We start from the raw sequence: 16,245 nt of genomic DNA, 5'->3' as shown, positions 1-16,245 counted from the left end.
ACACTGTGAGCAGGACGCACTGCACTAAATGTAAATAGCAGGAACGGATCTAGCTGAACACTGTGAGCAGGACGCACTGCATTAAATGTAAATAGTCTAGATAGAAGATAACAGGAACGGATCTAGCTAAACTGAATACAGTGTATATATATATATATGCAACACCTGGGATGCATATATATACACAATACACTGTAAGTGCAGCTAACTGACTGACTGTTCTGCCTAATCTATCTAACTCAAATCAAATGACACTGTCTCTCTCTCTCTCTATCTCTCAGCACACCGGAACACACACTACACAGGGCCGCCGTGCAGGCGGCCTTATATAGTGTGGGGTGTGTACTAAATCCCCTGAGCCATAATTGGCCAAAGCCACCCTGGCTTTGGCCAATTACAGCTCTCTCTACTGACGGCGCTGTGATTGGCCAAGCATGCGGGTCATAGTGCATGCTTGGCCAATCATCAGCCAGCAATGCACTGCGATGCCGCAGTGAATTATGGGCCGTGACGCGCCACACGAATTTAGCGCAAACGGCCCATAACGTTCGCAATTCGGCGAACGATCGAACAGCCGATGTTCGAGTCGAACATGGGTTCGACTCGAACACGAAGCTCATCCCTAGCGAAGACGCAAGGCCAGAAAGGAATCTGGTTTGTTGGCTTTGGTGTAGATTGTGTGGTTGGACCTGCGTATAGCCTTATCAGCCGATTCAGCTAGTAGGATGTCAAGTTCTAATTTGATTTTGTCTAGAATTCGTTTATGAGCCTCAGTAGGGGAAGATTGAAACTGGAGGAAACTCTGGTGATAGTCTGACTCGAGCTGTTGTTGTTTGCGGATTCTGTCTTTCTTGAGGTGAGATGCGACTGAGATACATGTGCCTCTGATCACTGGTTTGTGCGCCTCCCAAAGGAGCGTGGGGGAGATATCTGGGGTGGTGTTGTGTAGCAGATAATCTTTGAGGGCAATTTGGATGTCTAGACAGTATGATTGGTTGGTTAAGAGTGCATCGTTCATGCACCATGTTCTGTTTGTGGGTTGTGGTATCAAGGAAGATACTGCGGTGATCACGGCACAATGGTCCGTCCATGTGATTGGCTGGATATGGGATTGAAGTAGAATTGGTGCAGATGCTATGGAAATGAAGATATGATCAATCCTGGAGAAGGAATTATGGGGGTTGGAGTAAAATGTAACATTTTTCTTGATGGGGTTGCATTCTCTCCAAGTGTCCAGAAGAGAAGCCTTTAGTATTTGTCTGCGAAATTGCGCTGAGAGGGTATAGTGTTCAGGAGTATAGGGTGACTTGTCTAGGTGCGGTTGTAGTACTGAATTGGAGTCGCCACACAGGAACAGGGTTCCCTTACTGTGTGTTTTTACTACCTGTAAAAGGTGTGAGAAGAAGGGATTAGGGTTTGCATTAGGGGCATAATAGGAAACAAAGGTGGCCGTTGTATCCTGTAGTAACCCCACTAAAATTAGATACCGACCCTCCGGGTCTTTTATTTCGGACTGCAGGGTGAATGGGGTGGTGTGATGAAAAGCGAGTAGAACCCCTCTATGTTTTGTTTCCGCTGAAGCGGTGAATACCTGCGAGTATTTAGAGCTAAAGAAGCCCGGGGTGTGATGTTTGGAAAAATGAGTTTCCTGGAGGGCTACCACACTAGCTCTTAGGGATGCAAACGTTTGGAAAGCCTTCACCCGCTTATGGGGTGAGTTCAGTCCTTTAACATTTAAGGTTAGTATATTTAGTGGGGCCATTGATGGGTATAAGGGGGGACCCTATCAGGTGGTAAGGGGCCCGTGCGAGCTGACCGACCAAGAAGAAGGGGGCGAGGAGTAGTGAAGTAAAGTGAGAAAAAGAGAAAAGAGGGGAAAGGAGGGGGAAGGAACGTGAGCATAGGGCAATGCACTGAGACACAGTCCATATAGGGAGACTACAGGTCAGTACCGCCCAACTGGGTAGTGCATCAACTCCATGACCAGTAAATTAGTCAAAGAGCGGGTGCGCTGTAAGAGAGGGGTGCAATGACTGCTCCCCGCCGCAAACGGAGATAACAACAACAATACAATTTGTAAGTTCTGCTGACATCAAAGTAATTCCAGATAGCCATAAATACTTAAGTAGGGATATGTTTAAGAAACGGGTTATTCATATCAGGAGGTGAGGGGGTAGGGGAAGGGGAACTGGAGAGGAAGGGGAGGAGGGAGGGGGATAGAGGGGGAGGGAGAGGGGATGGGAAGAAGGAAGAGGTAAGGGAAAGACGGGGTGAGGAGGAGCTAGGGTGGGAGGAAGAGGGATGTTGAAAGGGGAAGGAGGGGGAATGGGGGAGAGGAGGAGGGGGGAGAGGGGGGAGAGGGGGGAGAGGGGGGGGGGAGGGGGGGAGGGGGGGAGAGGGGAAGGGGGAGAGGGGAGTGGGGGGGGGGAGGAATGAGGAGGGGAATGGGACGGGGGGAAGGGAACAAATAAAAGGACTGGATACGATGAGTTACATTAAGTATAGTGTAAAAACTCAAAACCGATAGCCTAGACTGTGCTAACATTCCATCATTTAGTGAAAGGGGTGCGAGTGGCAAAGACCATGAATCTAGGCTGATATGTTATACTGGCACCTACTTAAAGTAAATTGAAGGTATACACCTTACTGTCACGTGTGTGAGTTTGCAGAACAATACCATAATGAACAATAAAACATAAAACATAAAAAAAAAAAAAAAAAAGAAAAACAGTAGTAATATAACTGAACCTGAGAGGGCCCAAAGGGGCCTAGATGCCCTGGAGATTAATGTTCAGGACGCGAAGAAAACCTGGCGAGCTGTAGTCGTCGAACAGGTCTCGGCTGTTGCCAAGTCTTCTTGGTGATAAGTCAGTTTCTGTGAGTACCACCGAGGACCTGTGTGCAAAAAAGAAAAAATGGACAAAAGGCAGTTCGCAAGTTATCAACGTAGAGCTTGGGATTTCGGGCTTGGGTGGTAGCTTCCAGACGATCGGGCCGGGGTTCCCGGATTGAAGCGGGATCGGGATTGCTTCGTTTCGGGGTCGTGGCATATGGGTGGGAGGCTGATCAAGCCGGTGTGTGAGGAAGGGATGTTTCTGATTGATGCGCTGGTGGTGTCAGGTGGAGCGATTCCAGGAGCCTTTGGAGTGATTCCGGTGTGGTACAGGTATGCTGTTGTCCCAGGTGGGAGAATTGTAGGGCGAACGGGAACCGCCATGTGTACTTGAGCAAGATTTGCAGCTGGGGTTTCATAGCACGGCGCTTTGCGATAGTGAGGGGTGCTAGATCAGAGAACAGCTGGTACGTGTGGTTCTGGAACTGTAAAGAGTTCTTGTTGCGGGCTGCTGTTAACAGCTGTTCCTTTGTACGAAAGAAATGCAGCTTAACAATAGGCCTGAGTTTTGGATTGCACCAGAAAAGATAGTCAATGGTATTCAGAGGGGTGGCATATCCCTCCATCGAGAGCCATTCAGGCCTTTCAAAAAGACCACTGAAATTTGAGACAGTTGTGCCACCCGATAATAACCCCACAGATTAGGCAAGCCCAACCCACCCTGAGTTTTCAGGCGATAAAGAATACTAGAGGGACATCTATACCCCTTGTGGCCCCATACAAATCGGACAATCTCTGATTGGAATTTGCTAAGTACTTGTTTCTTTATCGGGATTGGAAGAGAGCGGAATAAATACAATATACGGGGGGAGAAGGGTCATTTTCACTGCATGAATCCTACCCAGCCAGGACAGACCACACTTCGTCCACCTCTCCACCCTTACATTTTTGTAGCATAGGAGGATAATTGGCTCTGAAAAGACTATCAATATCTGGTGTTATTTTGATGCCTAAATATGGGATTTCAGTAGTGGCCCAAGAGAAGTCAAAGATGTTAGAGAGTCGATTCAGCAGTTCCGGGGGGACTGTTATATTTAAAGCTATCGATTTGGACATGTTGACCCGCAGGCCCGATACTGCACTAAAACTCCGCAAGATTTTATATATCATAGGAGTTGATGTAAGAGGGGACGTGACATAGAGGAGGAGGTCGTCAGCACACTTATGTTCCTGACCACCGCACCTCACCCTTTTAACATCAGGGTTTGTTCTTATCGCTACTGTCAACGTCTCGATAGCCACTGCAAAGAGGAGAGGAGAGAGAGGGCAGCCCTGTCTGGTACCCCTCCAGATTGTGAACGATTCTGAATATCTACCCATGAAACGTACCTGCACTGATGGAGTTGAGTAAAGGGACTTAATTAGATTCAGAAAATAAGGACCAAAACCCCATCTCTGTAATATCTCAGTTAGATAAGCCCAGTCTACCGAATCAAAGGCCTTGTGTAAATCTATGGAAAGGAGGAATCCTTTTTGAGGGGAACCCCATCCCACCTAGATTTTAGAAGGGAGATAACGTCTATTGTTCTGCGTATCTGGTCTGGTCCCTGTCTCTCAGGGATGAAGCCCACCTGATCTCTATGTATATAGGCAGAAATTAAGCTCGCCACTCTGTTAGCAAGAATCTTGGTCATTTTTTTAATATTGTTGTTTATAAGCGAAATAGCCCTGTAGTTACCAAATTCGCTAGTGTCTTTATCTGGTTTCGGAATTACCAAAATGTAAGTGGAATTGAGATCAGATCCCGGGGGGGCTCCATCCCTGAGGAAGTTAAAAAACCTGGTCATGTGAGGGGCCAGGCAGGGGCCAAATTTCTTCTAATAGGCAGTGGAGAAGCCATCTGGGCCAGGGACAGAACCAGTTTTAAGGGATTGAATGGTGTCTAATATCTCTTCCGTGGAGAACTGGCTCTCCATGAGCTCCCTATGTTCCTTTGTTAGGGTGGGCAGCAGGATATTGTCAAGGAATTGGTCTCGTTGCTTTTGGGGGGGCTTATTCGGATTGTATAGATCGCTTCTCTGCCTTTTGGCTAAGATCAAGTGTAGTATCTGTTCTTATCAGTTTCCAGGAGGTGGCGCTTGCTTCCGTCCCTGATCTACAACGAGGTGGAGAAGGGGTGGCGGTTGCTATGCAAAACCTGCTGGAGTAAAGGTCACCTGGAGCGGTTCGTAGCCGAAAGGGAAGCCTTCTAATGGGGATGGAGAACCACTGGGTCCGGCAGAAGGGTCAGGTCCCTGGCCTTCTGGCCTGGATTTGTGTAGTTTCTTCCCCTTTCAGTTTTTCGGTTGGGAAAGCCTGCCCCTTTTCGATGTTATTGAGGGGAATTGTCCGGTACCGCCGAATAAAATTAGGTTGGAGCACTGGGACCCATGGGGAGATTTTGCCAATTGGTCTCCCTATGATTTTCTGATACCTTCCTGGCTGGGGCGAGGCTGCATCGGTCTGGGATGTTGGTCAGGGTTGAGAGAAAAGCCCGCAGTAAATGTTCCCCTGAAGTGGCAGTTCAGGGGTGCCATAATCTCACAAGTGTTAAGGGCACACTTTGAGTATTGGCACCAAGGTCACTTTACCATACACACTTTTTTCACACCTGCCTCTAGGGTTGAGCCTTTTGGCTAGGACCAGGGGAAATATTTATTCCTGGCCAGAGGGCCGGCCATTGTATTGCACAATGGTCACTTTTCACTCTCCCACTTTCTTCTCCCCACTTTCTTTTTATTTATCCCCGTGTTTGTCACTATTTTTGTCTTTTTTTGGTTGATGTTGCACGTTTGTCACAATGTGATGAGTAGGGTGTGGGTCCTCGGGCCTACTCTGAAAGTCTTGGGAGGGGGTGGACATAGGCCTTCTGGCTTGGTTCGCCCTCTCTCATGGGGTCTCCCTTCGGGGGAGTTGCACCTAGTACCTAGTAGGGTGGGTCTGTTTCGGCAGACCTTCCAGAGAACGGGGGTCCGTCTGGTTTCGGCCAGATGGTCCCATGTGAAGTACCTCAGTCCCCGTCTGGAGCCTAACGCCCTGGGGGGGATGAGGGCAAGGTCCTTCCCTAGTGGAGGATCAGTGTAACACCCGTTGCACGTTTTTGTGTGTGTCACTCTTTATGTGTGTGCACTTTTTTTGGCACTGGTGGAAGTTTTTGGGTGTGTTTTGCACTCCACTGGCTTTTAAAAAAAATAGATCAGTATAGAAACGTGAGAACGCTTCCATTATCTTTGTTGGGTTCTGAGTTAAGTCCCCTGATGTAGTCAGAATTTTGGGAAATGCTAAGGAGTGTTGTTTGGGACTGAGCTTCGCTGCCAGTCTGGACCCAATCCTGTCAGTTTGAGAATAAAATGTAGCCCCGGTCCACCTCAGATGTTTCTCTGCAGCAGTCGTTAGGGACAGGTTAAGGAGGGCTCATGACTTGTCAAGGGCCTTCAGTGACTCACGAGTGGGGTGGTTCTTGTGTACTTTCGCTAATGAGCGGTATTCTGCCATAAGTTTTAGCACGTCCGCCTTATGTTCAGCTTTGAGTTTCGAGGTTATTTGAATGATATGTCCCCTGATAACCGATTTATGCGCTGCCCAAACCTTTGAGAGGGCCACTCCGCTCATCTGATTTCTGATACAGAAATATTCTCTAATGGCTGGTTCCAGAACCGATCACTGGATTGGGTTGCTTAGGAGGGATTCCTGAAGGCGCCAACAGGGAGGTTCCCTCGGGCCTCCCGCTCTCCGGGCTGTCCCAGTGACCATCGCGTGGTTGGACAGTGAGGAATCAATCATTTTGGAACCTAAAATAAGTGGGATTGTATGGGACCGAGTGAAGATGTGGTCTATCCTGGCGAAGGAGTTGTGAGGAGCTGAGAAATGGGTATAGTCCTTTTTGTGTGGGTTGGCTTCTCTCCAGATGTCAATCAACCCTTCTTCATGAAGGAGGTTAGCTATTTTAGCGCTTTGTCTAGATGGACGCTTTGGTTTTGATTTCCCATCTGCTGATTTGTCTAGAGCAAAGTCAAAGGTGGTATTTGAGTCTCCGCCTATAATAACTATCCCCTTTAGGTGTGCTCGCAGTTTACTGAGCATAGATTTGAAAAAAGGTCTCTGACCCTTATTGGGGGTGTAGTATGAAATAAAAGTATAAAGTTTGCCATCTATGTTGCCTGACAGTAACAGGAAACGTCCCTGGGGATCTACTATTGTCTCCGGCTGGGACATTTATATGTTTAGCAAGACTTATAGCTACTCCCTTAGTTTTGTTGTCAGCTGATGCAATGAAAAATGGGGGGTAGTGCTGATGGAGAAACTTGGGTTTGTAGGTAGCCGGGAAGTGTGTCTCTTGTAACAGCAAAATGTCAGCATGCATGGAGTGATAGGATTGGAAAAGTTTCCTGCGTTTGATGGGAGAATTTAGTCCCTGCGTGTTGTGTGAGACTATATTGAGGGAAAGGGAAGGGTTATTTGTACTAGCCATGGTTCAGAAGGGAGAGAGCTATCCAAAATATCTACGTCTTACCTCTGTACGGTGGGGAGAACTCGCATAGAAGCTCAGAGAGAAGAGAATTGCTTGCTTGAACGTGGGAGGTGAATCCAGAAAGCAGCCCTGGAACCCGAGAGAGCCTGTACCAGAATATGAGAGGATAGTAAGTAGGGGGGAAGAAAGAAATGAAAAGAAAGAAGAAGGTTAAACAATGATGTAAATGCAACAAACAATTAATAATCATGAGTGTGTGTTGAATAGAATGAACTTTGGGGTCCCCTGACCCCACCCATCCCCAAAGGTAGGAATAACTAGTCATTCCTACCCCTACAACCAAATGGACAGGTACGTCCCTGGAAAAGGGACACCAGAGAGAGTCCAAGGCCACCACAGGTAGACTTGGGCTCTGTGGGAGGCGCACTGGGTCCACCACAGCCCCAGCACCTCATTACTCTCTAACTGAAGACATCCTGCAAGTCTATAATGAACGTGTGACAGAGCATCCAAATAATATAAAAAAACTTATTAACTTTGTAAATAGTATATCTAATTCCCCCCCAGAACACATGGTCTCCCCGAACTCCTGGCCCAAACAGCCGGAAGTCTAGGGGTCTAGGGGGAAAATTCAACACCATTGAACCTTTGACTTACAGCCTGGGATCTAGACTAAATGTCAAAACCTGGGGGGGGGGACTAACATGTAGGGGGAGTTATATCTAATAACCCATAAACCGTAGGAACCCTCAATGGGTATCATGTTGCAGTAGTCCCCCCCCTCCCCCCAGTCCAGGAAAGAAGACCCAGTCATTTAATCATAAACAGACTTGTAGTCTAGAAAGACAGAAAGAGCAATTATGGTATACAACCAAACTTGACATGACAAAAGGGGAAACTGGGGGATATCCCCAGTGAACGGGAACTAAGTGACATCAACCCAGATCAGGGCCCTGATCTGTTGGCGGAGGGCTGAGAGTCATGGAGGAAGATTTTGTTTCAGCCAGGAGGGTTGCAGCGGGCTCGCTGGTGGAGGTCTCTTCGTGGAGGATGATGATGTCCCTCTGCTTGTGTATGAAGAGGATGGGTCCTGCGGAATCAGGCCAAGCTGTAGCAAGAGGCGTTCCCCTTCTGCGAAAGTGGAGAAACTGTAGCTTCTGTTTTTGTAGGAAAAGTTCAGTCTCAGGGGGAAAGACCACCTGTATGAGATTTCCCTGTCCAGTAATAGCTGAAGTAGTGGCTTCAGTGCTCTTCTTTTCTGAACCATGTAGGGAGACAGATCCGCGAAGATCTGGATTTTGTGTCCATGTAACGTTAGATTATCAGAATTCCTGGCCTTCCTCACCACCTCCTCCTTCATGTAAAAGTGGGGTTTCACTATTAGCTGTTAGCGGCGAGATTGACACCTGCGAGCCCCGTCGTGGGAGCCAGCGCCAAGCTCTGTCGCTCCTCCCGCTCGCCGCCCCAATGGATTCCTATGATGCGCGGCATCTTATGGGGGTGTCGAGCGCGAGAAGCACAGCCTCGCAGATGTAATTTCCAGCGCGATCCCATCGCGCTGGAAACACAATGTCGGCGGCAGGTACTGTACACAATGCAGCAATGGAACTTTTCACACAGCGTGTTGCTGTGTCTCTCTCTTCCACTCAAACAGCTCTCCTCTGACACTTTCAGCCCAGCTGACAATAAGCAGGTCTGAAGGGGAAATACCCTCAACTATATATATATATATATATATATATATATATATATATATATATATATATATATATATATATGTATATATATATATATGTATATATATGTATATGTATATGTATATATATATATATGTATATGTATATATATATATATGTATATATATATATATGTATATATATATATATGTATATATATATATATATATATATATATATATATATATATATATATATATATATATATATATATATATATATATATATATATATATATATATATATATATATATACATTTGCACATTGCAGGTACTGTGTTATTCATGTTTGTATTAAAATTTATCATCATTATAATTGTTTAAAATTGTTGAACTACAAGAGTATCGACATGTGCTGGATCCCAAACAGCTTGATGCTATTCATGAAATACCACTAAATTCTTCTGTTGGAAATTATGGCGACAACTTTATGCATTGTATAAAAATGTGATTACTATTACTAACAATTAATTAACAATAAATTTGAGTATAGTCATTACAAGAATGTTATGCCTTCACTTGTGCACATCATCCACTGCTGCCAGAATAGGGTTGGGGGGGGACAATGAGCACTGGAGCATTAAAATAAGCATTAAAATAAGCAAGGAGCATTAAAATAATATTGTATGCTATACATATACAATTCAATTTATGAAGATCCAATGAGTTACATAGTGGAAATGGATATGTACTGTACAATAGGTTCCTATTTTATATGTGGTGCAATTTATGTACAGTAGATCCATTCCACTGCAATGTAAAAAAAAAAAATTCCTATACCTTAAGTCTAGGTTCACGTCTATGCGGTTGATGCGTTTTTCCAGCATGTTCTGCAGATCATTTTGTGTTTTTAAACCCGTGTTTTTGATGCGTTTTTGCATGCATTTTTCATGAATTTTGCATTTTAAAAACACTATATATTATACTGCGGCATAATGGCAGGGGCAGGTGAATCGCCGTCATGTTACGTCAGCTCCAAAGGCGGCCACTAGGGGCATGTGCGCCCGCTGCTCACCCCTAGAGCGATCACCCGCGATCGCTCATAACACGGCGAGAACCGGGAGCTCTGTGTGTAAACTCTGTGTTTTTTTTTTTTTTTTAAAACAGTGAAAAAATAAATAAAATAAAGTAAAATAAATAAGTAAAAAAAAAAATTTAAAGCGCCCTGTCCCGGCGAGCTCGCGCGCAGAAGCGAACGCATACGCAAGTAGCGGCCGCATATGAAAGCGGTGATCAAACCACACATGTGAGGTGTCCCTGCGATCGGTAGAGCGAGAGCATAAATTCTAGCCCTAGACCTCCTCTGTAACGCAAAACATGCAACCTGTAGAATTTTTTAAACGTCGCCTATGGAGATTTTTAAGGGTAAAAGTTTGACGCCATTCCACGAGCGGGCGCAATTTTGAAGCGTGACATGTTGGGTATCAATTTACTTGGTGTAACATTATATTTCACAATATAAAAAAAATTGGGCTAACTTTACTGTTGTCTTATTTTTTTATTCAAAAAAGTGAATTTTTTCCAAAAAAAGTGCGTTTATAAGACCGCTGCGCAAATACAGTGCAATAAAAAGTATTGCAATGACCGCCATTTTATTCTCTAGGGTGTTAGAAAAAAACAATATATAATGTTTGGGGGTTCTAAGTAATTTTCTAGCAAAAAAAAAACATGTAAACACCTAAAATCCAAAACGAGGCTGGTCTTAAAGTGGCTATTCAGTCCCCTCTCCCTTCAGTTAGGACACACATTAGGGAACACAGTTAACCCCTTGATCACCCCGTGGTGTTAACCCCTTCGCTGCCAGTGACATTTTTACAGTAATCAAAGCATTTTTATTTTTTTGGTCCCAAAAAGGTGTCAAATTGTCTGATGTGTCCTCCATAATGTCGCAGTCACGATAAAAATCGCAGATCGCCACCATTACTAATAAAAAAAAATAATAATAAAAATGCCAAAAAACTATCCCCTATTTTGTAGACACTATACATTTTGCGCAAACCAATCAATATATGCTTTTTTGCAATTTTTTTTTTTTTTTTACCAAAAATATGTAGAAGAATACATATCGGCCTAAATTGAGGGAAAAAAAAGGGTTTTTTTACATATTTTTTGGGGGATATTTATTATAGCAAAAAGTAAAAATGCATTTCTTTTTCAAAATTGTCGTTTTTTTTTTGTTTATAGCGCAAAAAATAAAAACCGCAGAGGCGATCAAATACTACCAAAAGAAAGCTCTATTTGTGGGAAAAAAAGGACGTCAATTTTGTTTGGGTACACGACTGCGCAATTGTCAGTTAAAGCGGTGCAGTGCCGAATCACAAAAAGTGCTCTGGTCAGAAAGGGGGTAAAATCTTCAGGGGCTGAAGTGGTTAACAACTAATGGGTCATCAGCTGCCAATTGGGTTCCCTGCTGACAGCTGAATGTAAAAAAAAAAAACAGATTTGCTGGCTAAAGAATTTGTGAATAAAATGGCATGGGGTCCCCTCGCACAAATATATATCAGGCCCCTCGGGTCTGGTATGGATTTGGAGGGGAACCCCATGCCAAAATAAAATGCAAAAAAGCACGGGACCCCCCCAGCCATACAAGACCCTTATCTGAGCATGCAGGGTGGCAGGTCAAGAAAGAGAGGTGATGAGCGAGCGCCCCCCCCATAACAAGAACAGGCCACATGCCCTCAACATGGGGGGTGATTTGGGGTGGAGGGGGGCACTAAAGCACCTTGTTCCCACGTTGATGGGAACAAGGGCCTCTTCCCCACCCACAACGCTGGGCTGTGGTTGCGGGGGTCTGTGGGAAGGGGGCTTATCAGAATCTGAAAGCCCTCTTTAACAAGGGGGTCCCCAGATCCCGCCCCCCCCATGTGAATGAGTATGTGGTACATTGTATCAAAAAAGAATCACCAGAAAAGTGTCACATAGAAAAAAAAATGCAAACAGTTTTTGACAATTCCTTTATTAAAAATCAAAAAATAACATCCCGCGATGTAGGTCCAATGTCAATCACGACGCCCGCCGCACCGCTAAACCTGAAGAAAAAAGATACAGCACTTGTCAAAGGCTAACCGCCGACTGCCCTCTGTCTGACAGATATTAAATAAGTAAGGGGTGGGGCCACCTAGTGACATCACATGGTGGCTCCTCCCACTTGTGATATCACCGACCCAGCATGCAATAATGTCTGAATAAATGCAAATCAACCGCAATCGCATAGATGTGAACCTAGACAAAAAGTCCCCGACCCTTTCCAAAAATGCACCGGCTGAAAAAATGCATAGATGTGAACGCGTACCATAGGAAACCATGTTAAATGGACTGTAGGGCAATTCTGCAAACTGCAAAACGCACCAAAAAGCACAGAGCTGTGAACGTAGGGCCAATCCATCTTACTATGAAGTAGACATGAAGTATGTGCAGAACGAAAAAATGTGTTTGTTTCATTTTGTTTCAATTCGTTACTTACATAAATTAGTTTAGTTAAATTTGTTTAATCTGTTTAATTTGTTTTCGGAATTTGTTTTGTTTATTTGTATTCAAATCGATTCAAATTTTCAAATTCAGATCGCTTCAAAAAGTTTTCAAATCAATTTCTAATAGAGTAGAATGGAAGAGAATAGAAAACAAAAAAAGAATAGAATTAAATAGAAAGATTATAACCATCTTCTAAAATTTGAATAGAATAAAAAAGATTAGAATAAAAAAAACATTAGAATAGAAATAATATATCCATTTTCCAAGAATCAATTAGAATTTGAATAGAAAATAACACACTAGTAAAGAAAAAAAAAAAAAAAAAAAAACAACAGAATAGAATAGAATGAGTATCAGTATAACCATCTTCCTATTCCAATCTATTCTTTTCTATTCAAATACAAATTGATTAAATTTGGATTTTGAGAAATGGTTATATTCTTTCTATTCTATTCTATTTTATTTTTTTTAATTTTATTATTTTTCTATTTGTTTATTCTATTCTTTCTATTCAAATTTTAATCTATTCGAAATTTGAAATCCGGAAGATGGTTATATTCTTTCTATTTTATTCTATTTGTTATATGTGTATATATATTATATATACTATTTTGTTATTTTCTATTCTGTTCTGTTCTTTTCTATTCTATTTAAATTCAAATTTTATTCTATTTCAATTTTGGGAAATGTTTATATTCATTCTATTCTATTCTATTTTTTTATTTTATTTTTTTTCTACTTGTTTGTTCTATTCTTTTCTATTCAAATTTAATCTATTCAAAATTTGAATTTCGGAAGATGGTTATATTGTTTCTATTTTATTCTATTCGTTTTTTATATACTATTCTGTTATTTTCTATTCTATTCTTTTCTATTCTATTTAAATTTAAATTTTATTATATTTGAATTTTGGGAGATGGTTATATTCTTTCTTTTCTATTCTATTATAGTCTATTCTATTCTTTTTTTTTCTTATGTATTCAAATTTATTCTATTTGGAATTTGAATTTCAGAAGATGGTTATATCATTTCTATGTTATTCTATTATATTCTATTTGTTTCTATTGTATTATATTCTAGTCTATTCTGTTCTTTTACTTTCTATTTTATTTTGTTCTGTTTTACACTTTTCTATTCTATTCTTTTATTTTCTGTTATATTCTTTTCTATTCTATTTGTTTTCTATTCTATTCCTTTATTTTCCATTCTATTTTATTCTCTTTGGAAATTCGAAAACTATTTGAATCTGAAAATTATTCAAATTTGAACACTATTCGAATTTCGTCTGATTTTTTTTTAGTTTTTTCGGATTCATTTAAATTTGGTACTAAAACCAAATATTGTCCAAATTTTAATTCATAACAAAACAAACCGCACATGTCTACTATGAAGATAATCTAAATTGTCCACTACTAGGGGTCTCTGAGTTATGACTACCCCTCAGGCTAAACCAGCTGAATCTTAATAAGTGTTTTTCCAAACTTTTTTTTTCACAGATGAGCCATCAAGTGGTAGTTTTGAACATGATGCCGAATACATTTGATGACCAGTACATCGGCTGTGCAGAAGAGATGGAGAGTGTGATGCCGAGAATTCTTGAGGAGGAACGGAAATACAACCAGTTTGCTGTAATGTGGGATAAAGCAAGTCAGGCTTGGAATAGGAAAGGTTTATCCCTTCCAAGCGAGTTTGATGACAATTATGGAATAGCAGTTGTATTGTACACAATGGAAACGCCATACCCCATATACAGACAGCTGAATGGAAATGTCTCAATCATGGGAGAGTCTAGAGATTTGTACATGAAAAATTTCCATTTTAAAGCTCTTCACTTTTACCTGACCCGAGCCTTACAGGTGCTGAGAACAGGCTGTGCCAACAAGACTCAGGTCTACAGGGGTACAAGGATCGGTGCTGTAGATGTAGCTAAAGAAATGCGTTTTGATCGGTTTACATCTTCGTCCAAAAGCATATCGACTGCCAAACAGTTTGGGTTGATCCCCTTTTTCAACATATTAACTTGCTATGGTGTGGACATAGCTGACTTATCAGAATATGAGGAACAAGAATATCTCATTCCTGTTGCAGAAACATTTAACATGGTAAACCAGAATGGAAACAGGTATAAGTTGGAGAGCACCGGAAAACTCTGCAGCTATTTCAACTGTGCTTACTTAGGAGGTGAGGACTACATTTCACTGTACGCCTGTCTGTTCATGTGCCTTCTATTTTTCTAAATGGTTCCAAATCTGTGGTTGCTGAGCGGCAGAATACAAATAGAAATGGGTGTGGTGGAGTGAACTAGGACAATACTTGTTTGCTCTGAAGGTGAAGCTAAAGATAACATTTTTTTCTGGTTTTGGATGGAGCGGGGAAAGGCTAGAACCGCCTCCAAGTTTTATTTGCTGGCTTGTAGGAGAAGTATCACAGCCAGATTATTCATTTTGGAGTCCAAGTGTATTTATTACATAAACATGCAAGTATACAAAACCAACATATTTTGGGGGCTGTAAAATATATAGATCTGGACAGGGCTGCTGCTACAGATCACGGGGCCCCCGTGCGCCCCCTATGGATGGGCTGCCAGGGCATGTGACACTGATACAGAGCCATAGGGGACCTGCTGTCCTGTGTTCATTTAAATGATAATGTCAATTAGCACACCATGGGGAGTCTGGGGACTGTATCTTCCATTCAGGTATGCTGCCTGTCACTGTGTGTCGCTTACCCGTGCATCACCACCTGCCGCTGGGATTGCCGATCTGCGCCCTCTCGGTCACCTCACACAAGCCTCTCCCTCACTCCATGGCACCTGCTGAGGGAGCGGAGGTACAAAGAATCACTCCGCCAGGGAGGGAATAGCATAAGCAGTGGGCGGCCAGCCAGAACTATACCGTGCAGCAGGACATGCGGCCGCACTTAATGTACCTACGCCTGAAAATGAAAAAAAAGATCCTGCTCTGCTCCAGCCTCTAGACATGTGCGCCATCAATAAATTTGTTTAGTTTTGTTCCTTTTCATATTAAAATTAATTTGTAATTCATGTCCGAAATTCAATTCCGATTCGTACGAAATACGAATTTTCATTAGGTTCGTAAACTTTTTGTAATGATAGTTCGTTATGATAAATTTATCGTTATGAGGGGCTCCCACCATCCCTGTGCTATGCTGACTTCCTGGGTTTTTAACTTTTAGTTTCGTTAACTTTTCGTAACAATAACGAAAGTCCGTTATGATAAATTTATAAATTTGTAAACAAAATTTTGTATTTCGTACAAAATTTGTATGCTTAAAAATTCGTATTTCGGATCCTCACATATGTACGAATATCCAGAAATTCATATGAATTTCCGATTCGTATGAAACTAATCGCACATGTCTTCCAGCCTCCTGGACCCCGGTATTGACCTTATGGGACTCAGGGAAATTTTATTTGAGCCCTGGGTAGTAAGTAGAAGCAGGAGTGTGGGCTACTAAAATCAATTTATTATTGTATGCAGGAATGAACAATAAAGTTGCCCGGGTCCCCCTGTCTTGCTGATGTTTCCCAGGCCCGTTACAACAGGGCCAGCTGTACTGTCTTATCAGCGGCCCTGGATCTGGATACCGTGTTTCCCAGAAAATAAGACCTACCCTGAAAAAAAGACCCTCTGTTATTTTCCAGGAGGTCTGCAATATAAGCTCTATCCTGAAAA

At 42.6% G+C, this 16,245-nt stretch overlaps 1 protein-coding gene and 1 pseudogene across 1 annotated transcript in view; both read left to right on the top strand.

Annotated features, from left to right (window-relative positions):
* Nucleotides 1–16,245, top strand: part of LOC141126758 (ecto-ADP-ribosyltransferase 5-like) — an 88,879-nt gene that overhangs the window by 19,717 nt on the left and 52,917 nt on the right. The window contains exon 3 of the mRNA XM_073612735.1: nt 14,047–14,731. Within this exon, the coding sequence (XP_073468836.1) occupies nt 14,047–14,731 (685 nt within the window). The remainder of the gene's footprint in view (nt 1–14,046; nt 14,732–16,245) is intronic.
* Nucleotides 4,903–5,035, top strand: LOC141130799 (U2 spliceosomal RNA; annotated as a pseudogene).

This window comes from Aquarana catesbeiana, linkage group LG02 (genome assembly GCF_042186555.1).
Source record: "Aquarana catesbeiana isolate 2022-GZ linkage group LG02, ASM4218655v1, whole genome shotgun sequence".
Lineage (NCBI taxonomy): Eukaryota > Metazoa > Chordata > Amphibia > Anura > Ranidae > Aquarana > Aquarana catesbeiana.
Note: the sequence above shows the minus strand (reverse complement) of the source record. Positions and strands in the feature narration are given on the sequence as shown.